Source organism: Ranitomeya variabilis, chromosome 4, assembly GCF_051348905.1.
Source record: "Ranitomeya variabilis isolate aRanVar5 chromosome 4, aRanVar5.hap1, whole genome shotgun sequence".
Lineage (NCBI taxonomy): Eukaryota > Metazoa > Chordata > Amphibia > Anura > Dendrobatidae > Ranitomeya > Ranitomeya variabilis.
Window position 1 is genome coordinate 233,381,410 of NC_135235.1, and position 20,379 is coordinate 233,401,788.

General features: G+C 45.9%; 1 protein-coding gene across 1 annotated transcript in view; it reads left to right on the top strand.

Annotated features, from left to right (window-relative positions):
• The first annotated feature begins 365 nt into the window (after positions 1-365).
• Positions 366-20,379, top strand: part of NFKBID (NFKB inhibitor delta) — a 28,487-nt gene continuing 8,473 nt past the window's right edge. The window contains exons 1-6 of the mRNA XM_077256336.1: positions 366-453; positions 2,790-2,866; positions 3,441-3,477; positions 4,717-4,919; positions 5,124-5,341; positions 5,526-5,631. Coding sequence (XP_077112451.1) covers positions 366-453; positions 2,790-2,866; positions 3,441-3,477; positions 4,717-4,919; positions 5,124-5,341; positions 5,526-5,631 — 729 coding nt within the window. The remainder of the gene's footprint in view (positions 454-2,789; positions 2,867-3,440; positions 3,478-4,716; positions 4,920-5,123; positions 5,342-5,525; positions 5,632-20,379) is intronic.

Genomic DNA, 20,379 nt, shown 5'->3' on the forward strand with positions numbered 1-20,379 from the left:
TTCCATTACTTTTAGGACTTGTGTGAAAATCTGATATAGATATAGGTCAAATTTTTGCAGGAATATAGAAAATTATGAAGGGTTCACAAACTTTCCAGTGTCACTGTAGCACTGCATAGGAGATGCATACACAAAACAAGTGGGGATTAGAAATGAAGCCTACATTTTTATGGAAATTTATCAGATTTGCAAACGTTTCCATGCCCTTTGTATTCACCAGTTTATTAGTTCTATCTACTTGTGAGAAAGTTGGGTAACAACAGCATGGCAGCCATTTAGAGCCATAGCTCTGCTGAGAGTCATGGGGCTCTACAGGGGTTTTTGTGTCCAGGGGTGTAACTATCATGGTTGCATAGGGTGCGACCATGACCAGGCCCGTGCCGGATTGGGGACGGAAACACCAGCGGTTATTTCAGCTGGATGTGCATCCGAGGACTCACATTCAGGTGAAATGTATTGCGGCGCAGAGACCTGCCGGCTCCCCGCTCCACAATACACACCACTGGCCAATCAGAAGCCGGCAGCTGACATCGGTAGGTAGCATATAGCAGTGACATATAAACCAGGATAGAGGACCTATATACCAGTGTCAGGTGGTCCTACTCCAGTATCACACAATCAATAAAGCCAGGGATGAGTGAATGGTCCCAAGAACCTTTATTAAATGGAAACCAAAAGGTCCATAAAACAATCCACCACACAGAGGATAAAATAGTCCAGGACCACGGATACAGTCCAGTAATGGGATAAAAACCCCGGGAGAGGAGTCACAATCCTCGAGCAGTAGTTTCCAGGGTAATCAGGGTTTCTCCAAGTCTCTCTGGGGCCTCCAACAAAGGATCTATCTTACTGCACTCCGTGTCCTTCTCAGGCCCTCTCCTTATTTCCAGGGGGTATGAAGACAGGTTGGAGGGATTTCAGCCCCCACAGACCTGGGAACGATGCCTCAGAGACCAAGGCTAGTGGAGGGGGTGATTTGCAGAATTTGGAGAGCAGAGAGGTCATGAATGGACAGTCAGGAAATGTCAGTAGGGATTCCTCAAGAGGCATGGGCACATTCAGGCTGTAGATGGTAACTGAGCAAATTCAATCATCGGACCTTGTTACATCTCTGCCTGTGACTTTAGGTCCCTGTGATCACATGACACAGACTCTGCGCATGCTCGTGGTCAAAGGTCGCAGTATTACTATTCATGAGAACTTCTGTGGCCTTTCCTCGGTGGCCTCTGTCAGTGACTCTCCGACTCAGCAGCAATCATAGTAATCTCCGGCAGCCATGATGCAGAGGACTTTACGTCTCGTGAAAAGGAAAAACCGCACCAAACCCGACGTGAATTTCATTTCTGCTCATGTGATTTACAATAAGAACAGGGGGGGGAGTAATAACATTTGTGACAAACTGAGGACACTTTTTATTTTTCATAAGAATTCCAGTGCAATATCAGGGAATTCCCGGGTGCAGATCTGAATAATGATTAATACGATTATTAGTTATTTTTCACTTTTGCATCATCCTATGACTGGCATCAGACTGAGATCACTGAGGATCAGCAAGTTGTAATATTTCCTGTCAAATGAATGTTAATATTGATTATTTTTATTATTTTAATTGCAGTTTTGTGCTAGTATTTCTTAATCAATGTTTTCATGTTTATTGTGCAGTTTTTATATTACTTCATCATTTTATTTTATATTTTTCCATTCCATTTTTTTATTCTTTCTGATTTAGCCCTCTTTTTGATATTCTATCAAATTAATGTTGATATGTTGTTGTTTTTTTCATTTTTATTATTGCTTTAAGTGTTTTATATTTATTGTGTATTGTTTTTACATTGTTTTATTGCATTTGCTTATTTTATACTTTTACTTTACTTTTTTAATATTATTTATTTTTTAACCATATTTCTATAAATGTTTGTATATTGCTTTATTGTGACTATTCATTTCATACTTTACTTTTTTATTTTTTCATTTAGCTATATTTATGAAGTTCTATCAAATAAATGCTAATATGTTGGTTACTTATTTTTACATTTTTTTATTATTGTGTTACATATGTGTTTAATATTATTGATTGTGTATTTTTTATATTGTTTTATTGCATCTGCTTATTTTACTTTTTTATTTTTTTTAAGTTCTACCAGATTAATGCTAATATGTTGATTATATAATTTTGCTACTTTTATTTTTATTTTTTAAGCATCAGAATTTTAGATTTTTATTGTGCGGGGTTTTTTATGTTGTTTCACTGTATCAGCTTATTTTATACTTTTTACCTTTTTCAACCATATTTGTGATATTCTATCAAATTAATGTTAATATATTGATTATTTTTGCCTTTATTATTAGCTTATGTATCAGCATTTTAGAGTTTTATTGTATATTGTTTTTATTTTGTTGTATCTGCTTATTTTCCATTTTGTTGTTTGTGTTTTTACAGTATTTTGAGGTCACATATACGTTAAAAAAATATAAAATAATTTTCAGAAAACTATCAACTAATTATGGGCAAATTTAATTGTATGTAACAGATATTGACCAGGTATATGAGTAAAGGTTGGCACCTAATACCTGGCATAGTACTTTAGCAGGAAACCGAAAAATATGTCACTGTCCATTATAAAAGTTATAAGGGAAGAGTCAGTCGGCCATATAACTCAGATGAGGATCGCAACGCAATGCTCGGACTGAACGCAATGCTCGGACTGGCCGGCAGCTCTCCCCACCAGTATCTGACAGCATGTATTTCTATGTAAATGTATTTTTCTTGCATTTTCCCACTATTATAGACTGCAGGCCGTACTGTTCCCCTCCACAAACGGTTAAACAGCTTCTCGAGCAGAAACGACAGCACAACCCCGGCCAGGTAAGTAGTGAAAATGTATTCTAATGAAATCCACAATTAACCCCTTTCTGTACATGTACATCACACGCCGGGTTCCAGACTCTACCTTGTGATACATATCTGCCTGTAACAGCAGCAACCTGAGCCCGCTCCAATCGCTGCTGCTTAAACTTTTATAAGACAATAGATAATAGATAGATAGATAGAAGATAGATAGATAATAGATAATAAATAGATGATAGATAGATAGATAGATTGATAGATAATATATAGATGATAGATAATAGATATATAATAGATGGATAGATAATAGATAGATGAATAATATATCGATCATAGATAATAGATAATAGATGGATAATAGATAGCTAATAGATAGATAATAGATAACAGATAATAAATAGATAATACATTGATGAAGTGCATGTGTCAGCCGCCATTATGCTTTATAATAAAGGAGAATCGGTGAGCCGTGCTTTTCTCCCCTTCTGTTCCCCTTTCTGAGTGTTCAGTCCAGGACTATTGATTGGATTGTCCTCTCCCTGTCTGTTATGTATCAGCCGAGCAGCTACAATGTTGTCTTATCGTTCTCTAGGTATCTGCATCTCTGGTGGATTATCAGCCGGATCCAGGTGCGTCCTCTCTTCCTATAATTCATAAATTTTTTTTAAAAGACCATTGTACAAGTTACTAATATTTTTTTACAGAGGAGTCGCTGTCACTTTCGTATCTTCTGCTGATTCTGCGCCCAAATCTGCAGAGGTTTTTAATATAGATGAGTCTGAGGGACAACCTGACAAAAGAGATGATGCCATGAAAATGACACAATGTGATCTAGAGACCAGAAGCTTCAGATTATCCCTGTACCCTGAAATATACTGTAACACTCAAGAGCTGCGTTCACAATTCTGAAGCTTTAAAACTGAAGTCCCCCAACATCTCCATGTACAGTAACTCAGGATCAGTAATGTAATGTATGTACACAGTGACTGCACCAGCAGAATAGTGAGTGCAGCTCTGGAGTATAATACAGGAGGTAACTCAGTATCAGTAATGGAACGTATGTACACAGTGACTGCACCAGCAGAATAGTGAGTGCAGCTCTGGAGTATAATGCAGGATGTAACTCAGGATCAGTAATGTAATGTATGTACACAGTGACTGCACCAGCAGAATAGTGAGTGCAGCTTTGGGGTATAATACAGGATGTAACTCAGGATCAGTAATGTATGTACACAGTGACTGCACCAGCAGAATAGTGAGTGCAGCTCTGGGGTATAATACAGGATGTAACTCAGGATCAGTAATGTAATGTATGTACACAGTGACTGCACCAGCAGAATAGTGAGTGCAGCTCTGGGGTATAATACAGGATGTAACCCAGGATCAGTAATGTGATGTATGCACACAGTGACTGCACCAGCAGAATAGTGAGTGCTGCTCTGGAGTATAATACAGGATGTAACTCAGGATCAGTAATGTAATGTATGTACACAGTGACTGCACCAGCAGAATAGTGAGTGCAGCTCTGGAGTATAATACAGGATGTAACTCAGGATCAGTAATGTAATGTATGTACACAATGACTGCACCAGCAGAATAGTGAGTGCAGCTCTGGAGTGTAATACAGGAGGTAACTCAGGATCAGTAATGTAATGTATGTACACAGTGACTGCACCAGCAGAATAGTGATTTCACCTCTGGAGTATAATATAGGATGTAACACACGATCAGTACAGTTAGGTGTGTCTCCTAGGTTACATTCTTTTTTACTTTCTCTTATTGACATCCCTTCTCTTCATTATCTTTATCATCATGTATTTCTTATTGTGTCACAGTAGACCAGAACGCTTTGCATGCTCTTATTTCAGGCTCGGTCGGTCCTCCGTCTTTCCTCCATGACGGCTCCAGCCATCAGAAAGATGACTCCATTGTGTTCCACAGAGCAGCTCCTCACTACACCTACTCTCCGCTGGAGGACCTGTATGTCTCCAGGCCTGGCCCGATGTACAGCCACGAAGATGGATATGAGACAGGGAAGACCGACACTCCTGCTGCAGACATGGACGTAGGGGTGAGAGGTGCTGCTGTAGCGACAGGGAGGACACATCTGGCTCAGCCGGTCCTCCAGAGCCCTCCTCATAGTTTGGTAGATCTAGATGTATACACTTGGTGTTCTCCTATATACTTAGTGTCCTAATATGAAACCCTTCCCAGCAATGGTGACATTTTACTTGTAATAGATAAATATATGTAATATTCTGGTTTTCTTGCTAAGGTTGCCTCTCCAGGCTCGTACATGGCCACTTTTGCCCACAATCCATCCTGGATGGGACACAATTCAGGGACTTGTTCTACCACCAGAGCTGACACTTTTCTGAGGATGTCGGGATTTGTGGTTCCAGATCTGATGCCTCTAGAGCTGGAGGAAGCCAGAAGCCACATCCAGAGTATTAGTCCAGAGCAACTTCTGCATCGTGATGAGGACGGAGACACGTAAGTTGTGAGATGAGATATCTCCTTGGGTCCTGATTGGTGTCTAAGCCTCATGAGATATTTCCCATCATTATTTTATAATGTTCCTATTGGATCCATTTGTCAATGGGCAAAAACTTGTAAATTCAAGATATGACGTTTGTTTTCTTCCAAATTTTTAATTTTATTTCATAATTATCCCCAGAATCCTTCACCTCTACACAGCGAGAGGTTTGCGCTCTCAATCATACGCCGTGGCCGAGCGCTTCTTACAATATGGTCAACTGGATGCCAAGGAACATAATGGGAAGGTCAGTAGATTCTAAATATTAATTGTGGTGTAATAGAGTGCAGGGTAGAGTATGTCACCACGGAACAGACAGAACTTCTGTTGAGGGGGGTTTATTAACAGGAGTAATATTCTCCTCGCAGGGAGAAAACAGTAGAATATAAACTGATAAAATAACTGTGCAAATATATGGGAAGCAGTATAAGTTCCCAGACAGTCTAACAGTATAACAGTAGTAAACGGAAATTCTTGGGAAAACACTTATCAGTCTGATAGGTGCCGAGAAACAGCGGCACTTGTCGTCCCTCTGTTATCAGTGGGCTGTGTAGTCTCTAGGAACCCGCAACCTGGGGTTTAAGGGGTTACTGTGGTGGGCAGAGGGGATGCTAGGAAACGGGGTCCCCTGTGCTCTGAGTCTTTTGCTTCAACAGTGCAGCCTATCCCGGGAGAACGATGCTCAGTCTATTATTGGGTCTCTCAACAGGAATCAGGGGCTGTGCACTAATACCGTGGGTACTAGGGGCCACTGTCTCTGCACGGGCCACTGTCTCTGCACGGGCATCAGGGCGCACCTCTCCAGTCACAGCAGAGTCCGTTTTCACGTACGCACAAGATGCAGTCTTTCTGGACAATCTCCCTGTATCAGTCCTCCGACCGGGAGCTCTCTCTCTTTTCCCGGGAGCGCAGCTGCGTGCTGTTCTGGCCGCTGTATCCGCTGCTCTCCCCGCTGCGCCTGCTGCTCCCTGCTGCACAAGCTGTTCTCTCTCCAGTACACGCTGCTCTAGCCCTGGAACGCGCGCCCTTTTTCTCCCTCAGCCCGGCTTCCTTCCTGTCCCGGTCTCTAAGTCTGCCCCCAGGGAAACCTGCTGCACAGCTAAGTGGTTCCAGGCACGGAGCAGAGAAGGTAACCCCCTTACATTCCCCCCTCTTTTTCCTCACCATTCCACGGGCGAGAGTTCCCGAAGTTCCTGGTGGCAATCTTCCAGTCCTTGCACAATCTGCTGCCAGATGAACTCGTCCTGATTGTAGCGAACGGGGGGTACACCAGCCACCAGCCGTTGTACATTCAGAGCTAGAGTTGAGCGACTTTTACTTTTTTTAGGATCGAGTCGGGTTTCGCGAAACCCGACTTTGTCAAAAGTTGGGTCGGGTGAAATCGGCCGATTTTTGCGAAAAGTCGGGTGCCGACTGAAACACGAAACCCAATGCAAGTCAATTGGGAATCAAAGTCGGCAGAGAGTGGAGGACAGGAAAACACCTACAGTGCCCATTTTAATACAAAAAAAATAATTCTTATTACTGAAGCTTGTCAATCTTAATTTACTTTATAATAATAGTTAGGCATTGAAAACTGGGAGTCATTTGGCTAAGGTTGTGGGGGGGTAGGGCTGGCTCAAGTTTTTTGTGGGCCCAGGAAACGCAGAATACGTCACGGCGGTGGAGCAGGGAGAGGTAAGTATTTCAACTTTGCAAGTGCTGTGATCCTGAGCAAGCAGTGGGGGTCCACTTGTTGGCATTGGCACGTGTTTGCCGGCGGGTGGCACCTACCAACCGGCAGAGACACTTTTGCATACTATGAGGGGCCCTGTGCCAGTGACGTCGCCAACGAGTATGCCCCCCCACCTGATGAAGGAACCTGCACTGTCATCTGCACCTTCCTCTGTCCCTGTGTAAGGTGGTATAGTATGCGGGAAGGGGAACCTGACTTTCAGCAGGGTCAGATTCTGGCTGTGTAGAGTGCAAGGGGAATGTAGTGGTCTGGGTCAATGTACCAGCAGACTCATCTAGCAGTGGCTGGGCAATGGGCAGGATGAGGAGGAAACACAGATATAGGCCCAAATAATAAAGTGGGCTAAATGCAGTTCAAAATTGGTAACAGGACTACACTGGCGGCATTGCTTTGTTCAGGGGAGGACAACTGTAATGAGAGGCTGACACAGTGAGTAGGCCCAAATAAGTAAGTAGGCTAAAAGCAGTTCAAAATTGGTAACAGGACTAAACTGGCGGCATTGCTTTGTTCAGTGGAGGACAACTGTAATGAGGAGGACAATTGTAAGTAGTGGCTGACACAGTGAGTAGGCCCAAATAAGTAAGTAGGCTAAAAGCAGTTCAAAACTGGTAAAAGGACTAAACAGGTGGCATAGCTTTGTGCAGTGGAGGACAAATGTAATGGGAGGCAGACACAGTTAGTAGGCCTAAATAAGTAAGTAGGCTAAATGCAGTTCAAAACTGGTAATAGGACTACACTGGCGGCATTGCTTTGTTCAGGGGAGGACAACTGTTATGAGAGGCTGACACAGTGAGTAGGCTCAAATAAGTAAGTAGGCTAAATGGAATTCAAAATTGGTAACAGGACTAAACTGCCGGCGTAGCTTTGTTCAGCGGAGGACAATTGTAAGGAGTGGCTGACACAGTGAGTAGGCCCAAATAAGTAAGTAGGCTAAAAGCAGTTCAAAACTGGTAAAAGGACTAAACAGGCGGCATAGCTTTGTGCAGTGGAGGACAAATGTAATGGGAGGCAGACACAGTTAGTAGGCCTAAATAAGTAAGTAGGCTAAATGCTGTTCAAAACTGGTAAAAGGACTAAACAGGCGGCATAGCTTTGTTCAGTGGAGGACAACTGTAATGAGAGGCTGACACAGTGAGTAGGCCCAAATAAGTAAGTAGGCTAAAAGCAGTTCAAAATTGGTAACAGGACTAAACTGGCGGCATTGCTTTGTTTCCATGGAGGACAACTATAATGAGAGGCAGACACAGTGAGTAGGCCCAAATAAGTAAGTAGGCTAAAAGCAGTTCAAAATTGGTAACAGGACTAAACTGGCGGCATTGCTTTTTTCAGTGGAGGACAACTGTAATGAGAGGCAGACACAGTGAGTAGGCCCAAATAAGTAAGTAGGCTAAAAGCAGTTCAAAATTTGTAACAGGACTAACCAGGCGGCATTGCTTTGTTCAGTGGAGGACAACTGTAATGAGAGGCTGACACATTGAGTAGGCCCAAATAAGTAAGTAGGCTAAATGCAATTCAAAATTGGTAACAGGACTAAACTGCCGGCGTAGCTTTGTTCAGTGGACAACTGTAATGAGAGGCTGACACAGTGAGTAGGCCCAAATAAGTAAGTAGGCTAAAAGCAGTTCAAAATTGGTAACAGGACTACACTGGCGGCATTGCTTTGTTCAGGGGAGGACAACTGTTATGAGAGGCTGACACAGTGAGTAGGCCCAAATAAGTAAGTAGGCTAAATGGAATTCAAAATTGGTAACAGGACTAAACTGCCGGCGTAGCTTTGTTCAGTGGAGGACAATTGTAAGGAGTGGCTGACACAGTGAGTAGGCCCAAATAAGTAAGTAGGCTAAAAGCAGTTCAAAAATGGTAAAAGGACTAAACAGGCGGCATAGCTTTGTGCAGTGGAGGACAAATGTAATGGGAGGCAGACACAGTTAGTAAGCCTAAATAAGTAAGTAGGCTAAATGCAGTTCAAAACTGGTAAAAGGACTAAACAAGCAGCATAGCTTTGTGCAGTGGAGGACAAATGTAATGGGAGGTAGACACAGTTAGTAGGCCCAAATAAGTAAGTAGGCTAAAAACAGTTCAAAATTGGTAACAGGACTAAACTGGCGGCATTACTTTGTGCAGTGGAGGACAACTATAATGAGAGGCAGACACAGTGAGTAGGCCCAAATAAGTAAGTAGGCTAAAAGCAGTTCAAAATTTGTAACAGGACTAACCAGGCGGCATTGCTTTGTTCAGTGGAGGACAACTGTAATGAGAGGCTGACACAGTGAGTATGCCCAAATAAGTAAGTAGGCTAAATGCAATTCAAAATTGGTAACAGGACTACACTGGCGGCATTGTTTTGTTCAGTGGAGGACAACTGTAATGAGAGGCAGACACAGTGAGCAGGCCCAAATAAGTAAGTAGGCTAAAAGCAGTTCACAATTTGTAACAGGACTAACCACACGGCATTGCTTTGTTCAGTGGAGGACAACTGTAATGAGAGGCTGACACAGTGAGTAGGCCCAAATAAGTAAGTAGGCTAAAAGCAGTTCAAAATTGGTAACAGGACTACACTGGTGGCATTGCTTTGTTCAGGGGAGGACAACTGTTATGAGAGGCTGACACAGTGAGTAGGCCCAAATAAGTAAGTAGGCTAAATGGAATTCAAAATTGGTAACAGGACTAAACTGCCGGCGTAGCTTTGTTCAGTGGAGGACAACTGTAATGAGAGGCTGACACAGTGAGTAGGCCCAAATATGTAAGTAGGCTAAAAGCAGTTCAAAATTGGTAACAGGACTACACTGGCGGCATTGCTTTGTTCAGGGGAGGACAACTGTTATGAGAGGCTGACACAGTGAGTAGGCCCAAATAAGTAAGTGGGCTAAAAGCAGTTCAAAACTGGTAAAAGGACTAAACAGGCGGCATAGCTTTGTGCAGTGGAGGACAAATGTAATGGGAGGCAGACACAGTTAGTAGGCCTAAATAAGTAGGCTAAATGCAGTTCAAAACTGGTAAAAGGACTAAACAGGCGGCATAGCTTTGTTCAGTGGAGGACAACTGTAATGAGAGGCTGACACAGTGAGTAGGCCCAAATAAGTAAGTAGGCTAAAAGCAGTTCAAAATTGGTAACAGGACTAAACTGGCGGCATTGCTTTGTTTCCATGGAGGACAACTATAATGAGAGGCAGACACAGTGAGTAGGCCCAAATAAGTAAGTAGGCTAAAAGCAGTTCAAAATTGGTAACAGGACTAAACTGGCGGCATTGCTTTTTTCAGTGGAGGACAACTGTAATGAGAGGCAGACACAGTGAGTAGGCCCAAATAAGTAAGTAGGCTAAAAGCAGTTCAAAATTTGTAACAGGACTAACCAGGCGGCATTGCTTTGTTCAGTGGAGGACAACTGTAATGAGAGGCTGACACATTGAGTAGGCCCAAATAAGTAAGTAGGCTAAATGCAATTCAAAATTGGTAACAGGACTAAACTGCCGGCGTAGCTTTGTTCAGTGGACAACTGTAATGAGAGGCTGACACAGTGAGTAGGCCCAAATAAGTAAGTAGGCTAAAAGCAGTTCAAAATTGGTAACAGGACTACACTGGCGGCATTGCTTTGTTCAGGGGAGGACAACTGTTATGAGAGGCTGACACAGTGAGTAGGCCCAAATAAGTAAGTAGGCTAAATGGAATTCAAAATTGGTAACAGGACTAAACTGCCGGCGTAGCTTTGTTCAGTGGAGGACAATTGTAAGGAGTGGCTGACACAGTGAGTAGGCCCAAATAAGTAAGTAGGCTAAAAGCAGTTCAAAAATGGTAAAAGGACTAAACAGGCGGCATAGCTTTGTGCAGTGGAGGACAAATGTAATGGGAGGCAGACACAGTTAGTAAGCCTAAATAAGTAAGTAGGCTAAATGCAGTTCAAAACTGGTAAAAGGACTAAACAAGCAGCATAGCTTTGTGCAGTGGAGGACAAATGTAATAGGAGGTAGACACAGTTAGTAGGCCCAAATAAGTAAGTAGGCTAAAAACAGTTCAAAATTGGTAACAGGACTAAACTGGCGGCATTACTTTGTGCAGTGGAGGACAACTATAATGAGAGGCAGACACAGTGAGTAGGCCCAAATAAGTAAGTAGGCTAAAAGCAGTTCAAAATTTGTAACAGGACTAACCAGGCGGCATTGCTTTGTTCAGTGGAGGACAACTGTAATGAGAGGCTGACACAGTGAGTATGCCCAAATAAGTAAGTAGGCTAAATGCAATTCAAAATTGGTAACAGGACTACACTGGCGGCATTGTTTTGTTCAGTGGAGGACAACTGTAATGAGAGGCAGACACAGTGAGCAGGCCCAAATAAGTAAGTAGGCTAAAAGCAGTTCACAATTTGTAACAGGACTAACCACACGGCATTGCTTTGTTCAGTGGAGGACAACTGTAATGAGAGGCTGACACAGTGAGTAGGCCCAAATAAGTAAGTAGGCTAAAAGCAGTTCAAAATTGGTAACAGGACTACACTGGTGGCATTGCTTTGTTCAGGGGAGGACAACTGTTATGAGAGGCTGACACAGTGAGTAGGCCCAAATAAGTAAGTAGGCTAAATGGAATTCAAAATTGGTAACAGGACTAAACTGCCGGCGTAGCTTTGTTCAGTGGAGGACAACTGTAATGAGAGGCTGACACAGTGAGTAGGCCCAAATATGTAAGTAGGCTAAAAGCAGTTCAAAATTGGTAACAGGACTACACTGGCGGCATTGCTTTGTTCAGGGGAGGACAACTGTTATGAGAGGCTGACACAGTGAGTAGGCCCAAATAAGTAAGTGGGCTAAAAGCAGTTCAAAACTGGTAAAAGGACTAAACAGGCGGCATAGCTTTGTGCAGTGGAGGACAAATGTAATGGGAGGCAGACACAGTTAGTAGGCCTAAATAAGTAGGCTAAATGCAGTTCAAAACTGGTAAAAGGACTAAACTGGCGACATAGCTTTGTTCAGTGGAGGACAACTGTAATGGGAGGCAGACACAGTTAGTAGGCCTAAATAAGTAAGTAGGCTAAATGCAGTTCAAAACTGCTACAAGGACTAAACAGGCAGCATAGCTTTGTGCATTGGAGGACAACTGTAATGGGAGGCAGACACAGTTAGTAGGCCCTAATAAGTAGGCTAAATGCAGTTCAAAACTGGTAAAAGGACTAAACAGGCGGCATAGCTTTGTGCAGTGGAGGACAATGGTAAAGAGTAGCAGACTAAGTTAGTAGGCCCAAATAACAAAGTGGGCTAAATGTCTGCCATAAGTAAACCGGTGGCATACCTAGGTACAAGGGTGGGCTCCTCTGCTGAGTAGCAGACAGTGGTAGTAGGCGCAAAGTATTAAATGGTATAAATGGAGGCCAGGGCCCCTGTATATTTTAACTATCATCTGTCATTTCAACAAATTTGTATTGGCAGTGCCATTGAAGGATTTATCAGCACAGACAACACTGTGGTGTAGCAGGGAGAGGTAAGTATTGCAAGTGGTAGAGCACTGTTCGACCAGGGGGGGAACACTCTCTCGTGGGCGGCGGTACTGGCACAGGGCCCCTCATATTACGACGGTGTGTCTGACGTTGGTTGTGCACCATTTCGGGTAGCCAGACGTGTCCTTTTTTTGGTCAGTATTGAACCAGCCGCACTGAAGACTCTTTCGGATAGCACAGTAGCAGCAGGGCAGGCGAGCTCTTGTAATTCATATTCTGCCAATTCAGGCCAGGTGTCTATTTTAGATGCCCAGTAATCAAAGGGGAATGACCTGTGAGGTAGAACATCGATAAGGGCGGAAAAGTAGTTCGTAACCATACTGGACAAATGCTGCCTCCTGTCACTTTGAATCGATGCAGCAGTACCTGTCGTGTCAGCGGTCATTGCGAAATCACTCCACAACCTGGTCATAAAACCCCTCTGTCCAACGCCACTTCGGATTTGTGCACCTCTAACACCTCTGCCATGTTGCCCACTACGCCTCGTGTTAGAACCATCACCGCCGCTGTGTGCTGGGAATGCCTGAACCAAACGGTCTACAAGAGTTGCTTGTTTGGTAGCCAATATTTGCTCAAGGTTCTCATATGGCATGATATTTTGTAATTTTCCTTTATATCGTGGATCCAGGAGGCAGGCCAACCAGTAATCGTCATCGGTCATCATTTTGATAATGCGGGGGTCCATTTTTAGGATACGCAAGGCATACTCAGCCATGTGGGCCAATGTTCCAGGTGTCAATTCACTGCTTGTGCTGGGTTGAGGAGCACTTTCTTGCAAATCAACATCACTTGTGTCCCGTAAAAACCCTGTACCTGACCTTGCAACGCCACCAGTTTCGATTGCCCCCTGAGAAGCATCCTCCAATAAATATTCATCGCCATCATCCTCCTCCTCCTCCTCTTCGTCCGCCACCTCGTCCAGGAGAGTTCCCTGAGCAGACAATGGCTGACTGTCATCAAGGCTTCCCTCATCCTCGGCTGCAGACGCCTGCTCCTTAATGTGTGTCAAACTTTGCATCAGCAGACGCATTAGTGGGATGCTCATACTTATGATGGCGTCGTCTGCACTTACCAGCCGTGTGCATTCCTCCAAACACTGAAGTACTTGACAGAGGTCTTGTAGCTTCGACCACTGCACACCAGACAACTCCATGTCTGCCATCCAACTGCCTGCCCGTGTATGTGTATCCTCCCACAAATAGATTACAGCACGCCTCTGTTCGCACAGCCTCTGAAGCATGTGCAGTGTGGAGTTCCACCTTGTTGCAACGTCGATTATTAGGCGGTGCTGGGGAAGATTTAGTGATCGCTGATGGTTCAGCATACGGCTGGAGTGTACGGGAGACCGGCGGATGTGCGAGCAAAGTCTTCGCACCTTCAGGAGCAGGGCTGGTAACCCCGGATAATTTTTCAGGAAGCACTGCACCACCAGGTTCAAGGTGTGAGCCAGGCAAGGTATGTGTTTCAGTTGTGAAAGGGCTATGGCAGCCATAAAATTCCTTCTGTTATCACTGACTACTTTGCCTGCCTCAAGATGTACACTGTCCAGCCATGACTGAGTTTCTTGCTGCAAGTACTCGGCCAGAACTTCCGCGGTGTGTCTGTTGTCGCCCAAACACTTCATTTGCAACACAGCCAGCTGACGCTTACCACTAGCTGTTCAATAATGGGATACCTCATGTGCAACACTGGCAGCTGCGGATGGAGTGGTCGTGCGACTGCGCTCTGTGGACGACCTTTGGCTTCTGGAGGAGGAGGAGGAGGAGGGGTGGTGAACGCCTACAGCCAACTGTTTCCTAGACCGTGGGCTAGGCAGAACTGTCCCACTATGGCTGTCCCCTGTGGACCCTGCATCCACCACATTAACCCAGTGCGGCGTGATGGACATGTAACGTCCCTGGCCATGCCTACTGGTCCATGCATCTGTTGTGAGGTGCACCTTTCCACTGACTGATTGCCTCAGTGCATGGACAATGTGGTCTTTGACATGCTGGTGGAGGGCTGGGATGGCTATTCTCGCAAAGAAGTGCCGACTGGGTAGGTCATAGCGTGGTACTGCGTAGGCCATCAGGTCTTTGAAAGCTTCGCTTTCAACCAACCGGTAGGGCATCATCTCTAACGAGATTAGTCTAGCAATGTGGGCGTTCAAACCCTGTGTACGCGGATGAGAGGATGAGTACTTTCTTGTCCTAATGAGAGTCTCTTGTAGGGTGAGCTGGACTGGAGAGCTGCATATGGTGGTACTAGCGGTGGTGGTGGTGGACATGGCGGATTGAGAGAGGGTTGGTGATGGTATTCTTGATGTTGACCTACATACAGTGTTTCCTACCAAAAACCTTGTGATTCCCTGACTGCTTAGGCCTTGCGACAATGCCTCCACATTTGCTGCTGGTGGTGTCCTAACCGATGAGCTTACAGTGAGGGAAGCAATGTAGCGTTGCTGACTACCTTTATTCTGAGCAGGTGCACCAACGGTACGGGACGTTTGGTAGTTAGTCCAGGCTTGCAAGTGCATGCTGGTTAAATGTCTAAGCATGCACGTTGTATTTAAATTTAGGGGATTCTTCCCTCTGCTAAAGGTCCTTGAGCATTTCTTACAGATAACTTTGCACTGATCTTTCGGATCTTGGTTAAAAAATTGCCACACTCCACTCTTCCTACTATGGAATACCTTTTCAGGCATTGCACGCTGTGCTACTTTCACCGGATGGCCACGCTGTCCTAAAACTGTTTTTTTTGTTGACAAACGTTTTTGGCCTGAATCGGGCCTGCCAGATGAAAGCTGTTGCGATGTAGATGGCTGCTGCGGATCATCCTCCTCCGCTTCTGAGGATCATCCTCCTCCGCTTCTGAGCTACTGTCAGCGGCACCCTCTTCCCCCAATGGCTGCCAATCTGGGTCAACAACTGGGTCATCTATCACCTCCTCTTCAATGTCATGTGCACCTTTCTCTGTGTCACCGTGTAAGGTGCTATAGCGTTCGGGACGGGGCACCATAGTCTCATCAGGGTCAGTTTCTGGATCAGTACACTGCGAGGGCAATGTAGTGATCTGAGTCAATGGAACAGCATAATAATCTAGCTGTGGCTGTGCATCAGTGCACTCCATGTCCAATTCATCTTGTAATGGGCTGTTAACAATTTCCCTTTCTAACCCAGGCACGGTATGTGTAAAGAGCTCCATGGAGTAACCTGTTGTGTCGCCTGACACATCCTTCACTGTTGGTTTGGGTGAAGGGCACAAGGAAGCGACTTGTTCCTGACCGGGAGCATCCACTGACAACTCGCTGCTTTTAAATTTGGAACTTTCTGAAGAGGAGGCGAAAGAGCTAGAGGCTGAGTCAGCAAGGAAAGCCAAAACTTTTTCCCGCTGCTCCGGCTTTAAAAGCGGTTTTCCTACTCCCAGATAAGGGAGCCTTCAAGGCCTTGTGTAGCCAGACGATGACGCTGGCTCAACACCTCCAGCCTTAGCTGCTATTTTGCTTTTCCCACTACCACCAGATGCTCCACCACCACCACCACCACCATCAGTACCAGCTGGCAACGACCGCCCACGGCCTCTTCCACCAGACTTCCTCATTTTTGGGAAAATCTAACCAAAATAACAACCGTTATATGGTACTGTAAAACAAGGTAGACGTTGTATATAAACTTGTTGAGAATTTAATTCTCCCTTTTTTGGGGGGGAGACTGCACCACAACTCAGGCCCAGTGTATAGCACAGCACAATGTAAGAGGTAGAACGCGGCTGGCTGATATACGACAAACTAACAGAACTGAGGTATATCCAGTGTGTGACAATTTGAATCTCCCTTTTTTGGGGGGGAGACTGCACCACAACTCAGGCCCAGTGTATAACACAACACAATGTAAGTGGCAGAAAGAGGCTGGCTGATATACAGCAAACTAACAGAACTGACGTATATCCAGTGTGTGACAATTTTAATCTCCCTTTTTTTGGGGGGAGACTGCACCAAAAATCAGGCCCAGTGTATAAAACAACACAATGTAAGTGGCAGAAAGTGACTGGAAGATCTATGAAAAAATACAAGGACTGTAGTACAATTTCAATCTCCCTACAATGATCTCAGGACAAGTATGGCAGCAATAAAAAGGACTGCTGCACACAAAAGTGTGGACAAATAAACAAGATAACTGTGCAGAAAGGAGCAACAGGATTTTTGCTTTTAAAAAAGCAGTTGGTTTGCACAGCAGCGGTGCAAACAGCAAAGCAAGGGAACCTTATAAGGCAGCCTAATAAGCTACAGAGCTGATGCACAAAGATATAGCCTCCACTGTCCCTGCAAAACAAAGGTGGTGTTGGGCAGTGGAAATCGCTACAGCACAAGCGGTTTGAGGGTTAATCTTCCCTCCCTAACTATGTCCCTTCTTCTGACGAAGCTGCAGCAACCTCTCCCTAAGCTACGATCGGCAGAAGTAAGATGGCGGTCGGCGTGCACGCCCCTTTATAGCCCCTGTGACGCCACAGAAAGCAAGCCAATCAGTGTCATGCCCTTCTCTAAGATGGTGGGGACCGAGACCTATGTCATCACGCTGCCCACACTCTGCATCCTCCTTCATTGGCTGAGAAATGGCGCTGAACGCGTCATATGAAATGCGACTTTGGCGAGAAGATCGCCGACCTCATGGCCGATCCCACACTAGGATCAGGTCGGGTTCCATGAAATCCGACCTTGCCGAAAGTCGGCGATTTTTGAATTTGTCCGATCCGTTTCGCTCAACCCTATTCAGAGCATCTCAAATCAGCAGGGGCGGTGATGTTAACTGCTGTAGGAGGAGTGGGGGTTGAGGTCTCCTCTGATTCGTTGGTAATTCCAGGCACCAGCTCTGTTTTCGGGTTCCCTGGGAGAAATTGGGAGTCTTCCTCATCTTCCACATCATCATTGACCACTGGTGCAGCCGGTGAGGGCGCTGGGGCCAATTGAACCGATTCAGGATCTCGAGACAAACATGGATGCAGCATATTCCTGTGCAGTGTGTGGGTGTGGGTCCCCTCTTCCATTTCAGGCTGAACCTCATAAACGGGACTCCCATTGCCGAGCCTCCGCTTCACTCGGTAAGGCTTCTTCTCCCACCGGTACCCCAACTTGTTGTGTGGGTGCTTTTCCCTCACTAAGACTCGGTCTCCAGGGCGCAGGGCTGTCCCCTTTGAGGAGCTACCTGGGGATGTTCCAATTCTTGTAGACAGTTCTGCACTAGCCGTTGAATGGTCTGCAGCCGACGACTGTGTTCTTGAACCCAGAAGTACACCCCCATCCGTGGGTAGTCCTCCTCAGGCTCCAGCTCCGCCAGCCCCTTCCCAGGATGGCCGAAGAACAAAGAGTAGGGAGTGAATCCGGTGGTGCTGTGTTTCCGATTGTTATACGCTCACACCAATTCAGGGACGAACTCAGCCCACCTCGCCTTCTGGTCCTCTTAAAGTGTCCCTCAGCATTTGAATCAGAGTGCGGTTAAATCTTTCACAAGCCCCGTTTCTCTGTGGATGGTAAGGGGTGGTCCATGACTTATCGATCTTGTACAGCTGGTGCAACTCCTCCATCACTCTTCCGAGGAAGCATGCCCCCTGATCAGAATGGATGCGCTTAGGACACCCGTACACCTGTATGAAGTGCTTGCAGATTGCGTGAGCAGCAGATTCGGTAGTCTGGTTCCGTGTGGATGTCACTACAGCAAATTTAGTAAAGTGGTCTATCAACACTAAACAATGCTCATAGCCTTGGTGCGCTGGTCCAATTGTCAAGTAATCTATGGCCTGGAGGTCCATGGGGCCAGAAGACGTCACAGTCTCTGTGGGAGCTCGTTGTTCTGGAGGTTTGACCAGCTCACAACTCCTGCATTGCTGGCATACTTTCTCCACAATGTTCCTCAGGTGGGGATGATAAAATAGGCGCTGCAACCACTGGAAAGTCTTTTCCGGCCCAAAGTGTGCTCCTTTCTCATGCGCCTCCTTAGCCACCTGTTCTATCAGGGATGAGGGAATAACCGTCTGCCATACAGGACCGAGTTCTGTTTGCAGGAATACCTTCCGGTACAGGATACTATCCCGCAACTGGAGCCTCTCCCACTGGCGCAACATCTTCAGCACTACAGATGACATGGACCTCCTCTCGTGACGATTTGGCATTTGTTCAGACACGACCCACCGCCTCTACTGAGCTAGTTCATGATCTTCTTGCTGCGCTCAGACCCACTCGTCGCGGGGATGCTCCAACAAATTCACACAGGTCTCTTCCTGTTCAGTGTCCCGCGCCGCTGCCACTGTTCTGGCAGTCTCTCCAAAACCTGGAACCTCAACATCCTCCAGTTCTTCATCCTGGCTGGGTGCTGGTTCACTCAAGAGAGGGCATCTGCATGAACATTCTCGGCTCCTCTTTTATACGAAATTCTGTATCGAAACTTAGCCATTCGGGCTACCCAACATTGTTCTAGGGCCCCTATCTTGGCAGTCTCGAGATGGGCCAGCGGATTGTTATCGGTGCGTACATGGACTTCTGAGCCAGCCAGATATTCCGCGAACTTCTCAGTCATTGCCCACACCAGCGCCAACAACTCTAGCTTAAACGAACTGTAGTTTTCTGGATTCCTTTCCGAGTCATGCAAAGACCGATTGGCGTATGCGATGACGCGCTCTTTTCCGTCCTGCATCTGCAATAGTACTGCCCCGAAGGCCTTGCAGGCTTCCATCAGTGTGCAAGATGAACGACTGCGTGAAGTCGGCATAGGCCAGCACAGGGGCCTCCGTCAAAGCCTTCTTCAGAGCTTACAATGCCTCTTCCTGACACTTCCCCCACTGTATGTTCCTGTTTTTGATGCAAGAGGGCACTCCCCTCAACAACTCCTGGAGTGGATTAGCAAGGCGAGCAAAGTCTTTTACGAAGCGTCTGAAGTATCCTGTGAGTCCCAGGAATGCACACACATCCTTCACAGTTTTCGGAGTTGGCCACTCTTGTACCACAGCGATCTTCTCCTGGGAAGGCCTCACCCCCTCAGCGGAGACAATGTGCCCCAAGTATTCAATCTCAGTCCGGAAGAGGTGATATTTCTGGGATTTCACTTTCAAGCCGTACATCTGTAGCCGACTCAGAACTTGCCCCAGTCTCTGCAGATGCTCCTCAAAGGTGGGAGCAAAGACGATGATATCATCCAAGTAAATCAAAGTGGCTTCAAAGTTCAAGTCTCCCAGACATCTCTCCATGAGTCGCTGAAATGTTCCAGGGGCGTTGGCTAGGCCAAAGGGCATCCGGTCAAACTCATACAGCCCCATCGGAAGGATGAAAGCCATCTTGGCTCTGTCTCGCTCGGAGATGGGCACCTGCCAGTACCCGCTGGCCAAGTCTAACATGGAGAAATACCTGGCATTCCCGAGTGCCGACAGGGACTCCTTTATCCTGGACAGTGGGTATGAGTCCCGCACAGTGCAAGCGTTGAGCCGGCAATAGTCCACACAGAACCGCAAGGACCCGTCCTTCTTCCTCACCAAGACTATAGGGGCAGCCCACAGGCTCTGACTCTCACGTATGACTCCCTTCTTCAACATGTGTGACAGCATTCCCTTCACCTCCTGGTACATCTGTGGGGGTATTTGGCGGTACCGTTCCCGGATTGGATTGGGGCTGCATCCCCGGTGGGTATCTCGTGGGTGATGGCCGTGGTACGTCCAAAGTCGTCTTCGTCTCTGGCGAACACCTCCCGATATTTCCCCAATAAGGCTTCCACCTTAGGTACCTGCTGTGGGGGAAAGTTCTGAGAGCTCTG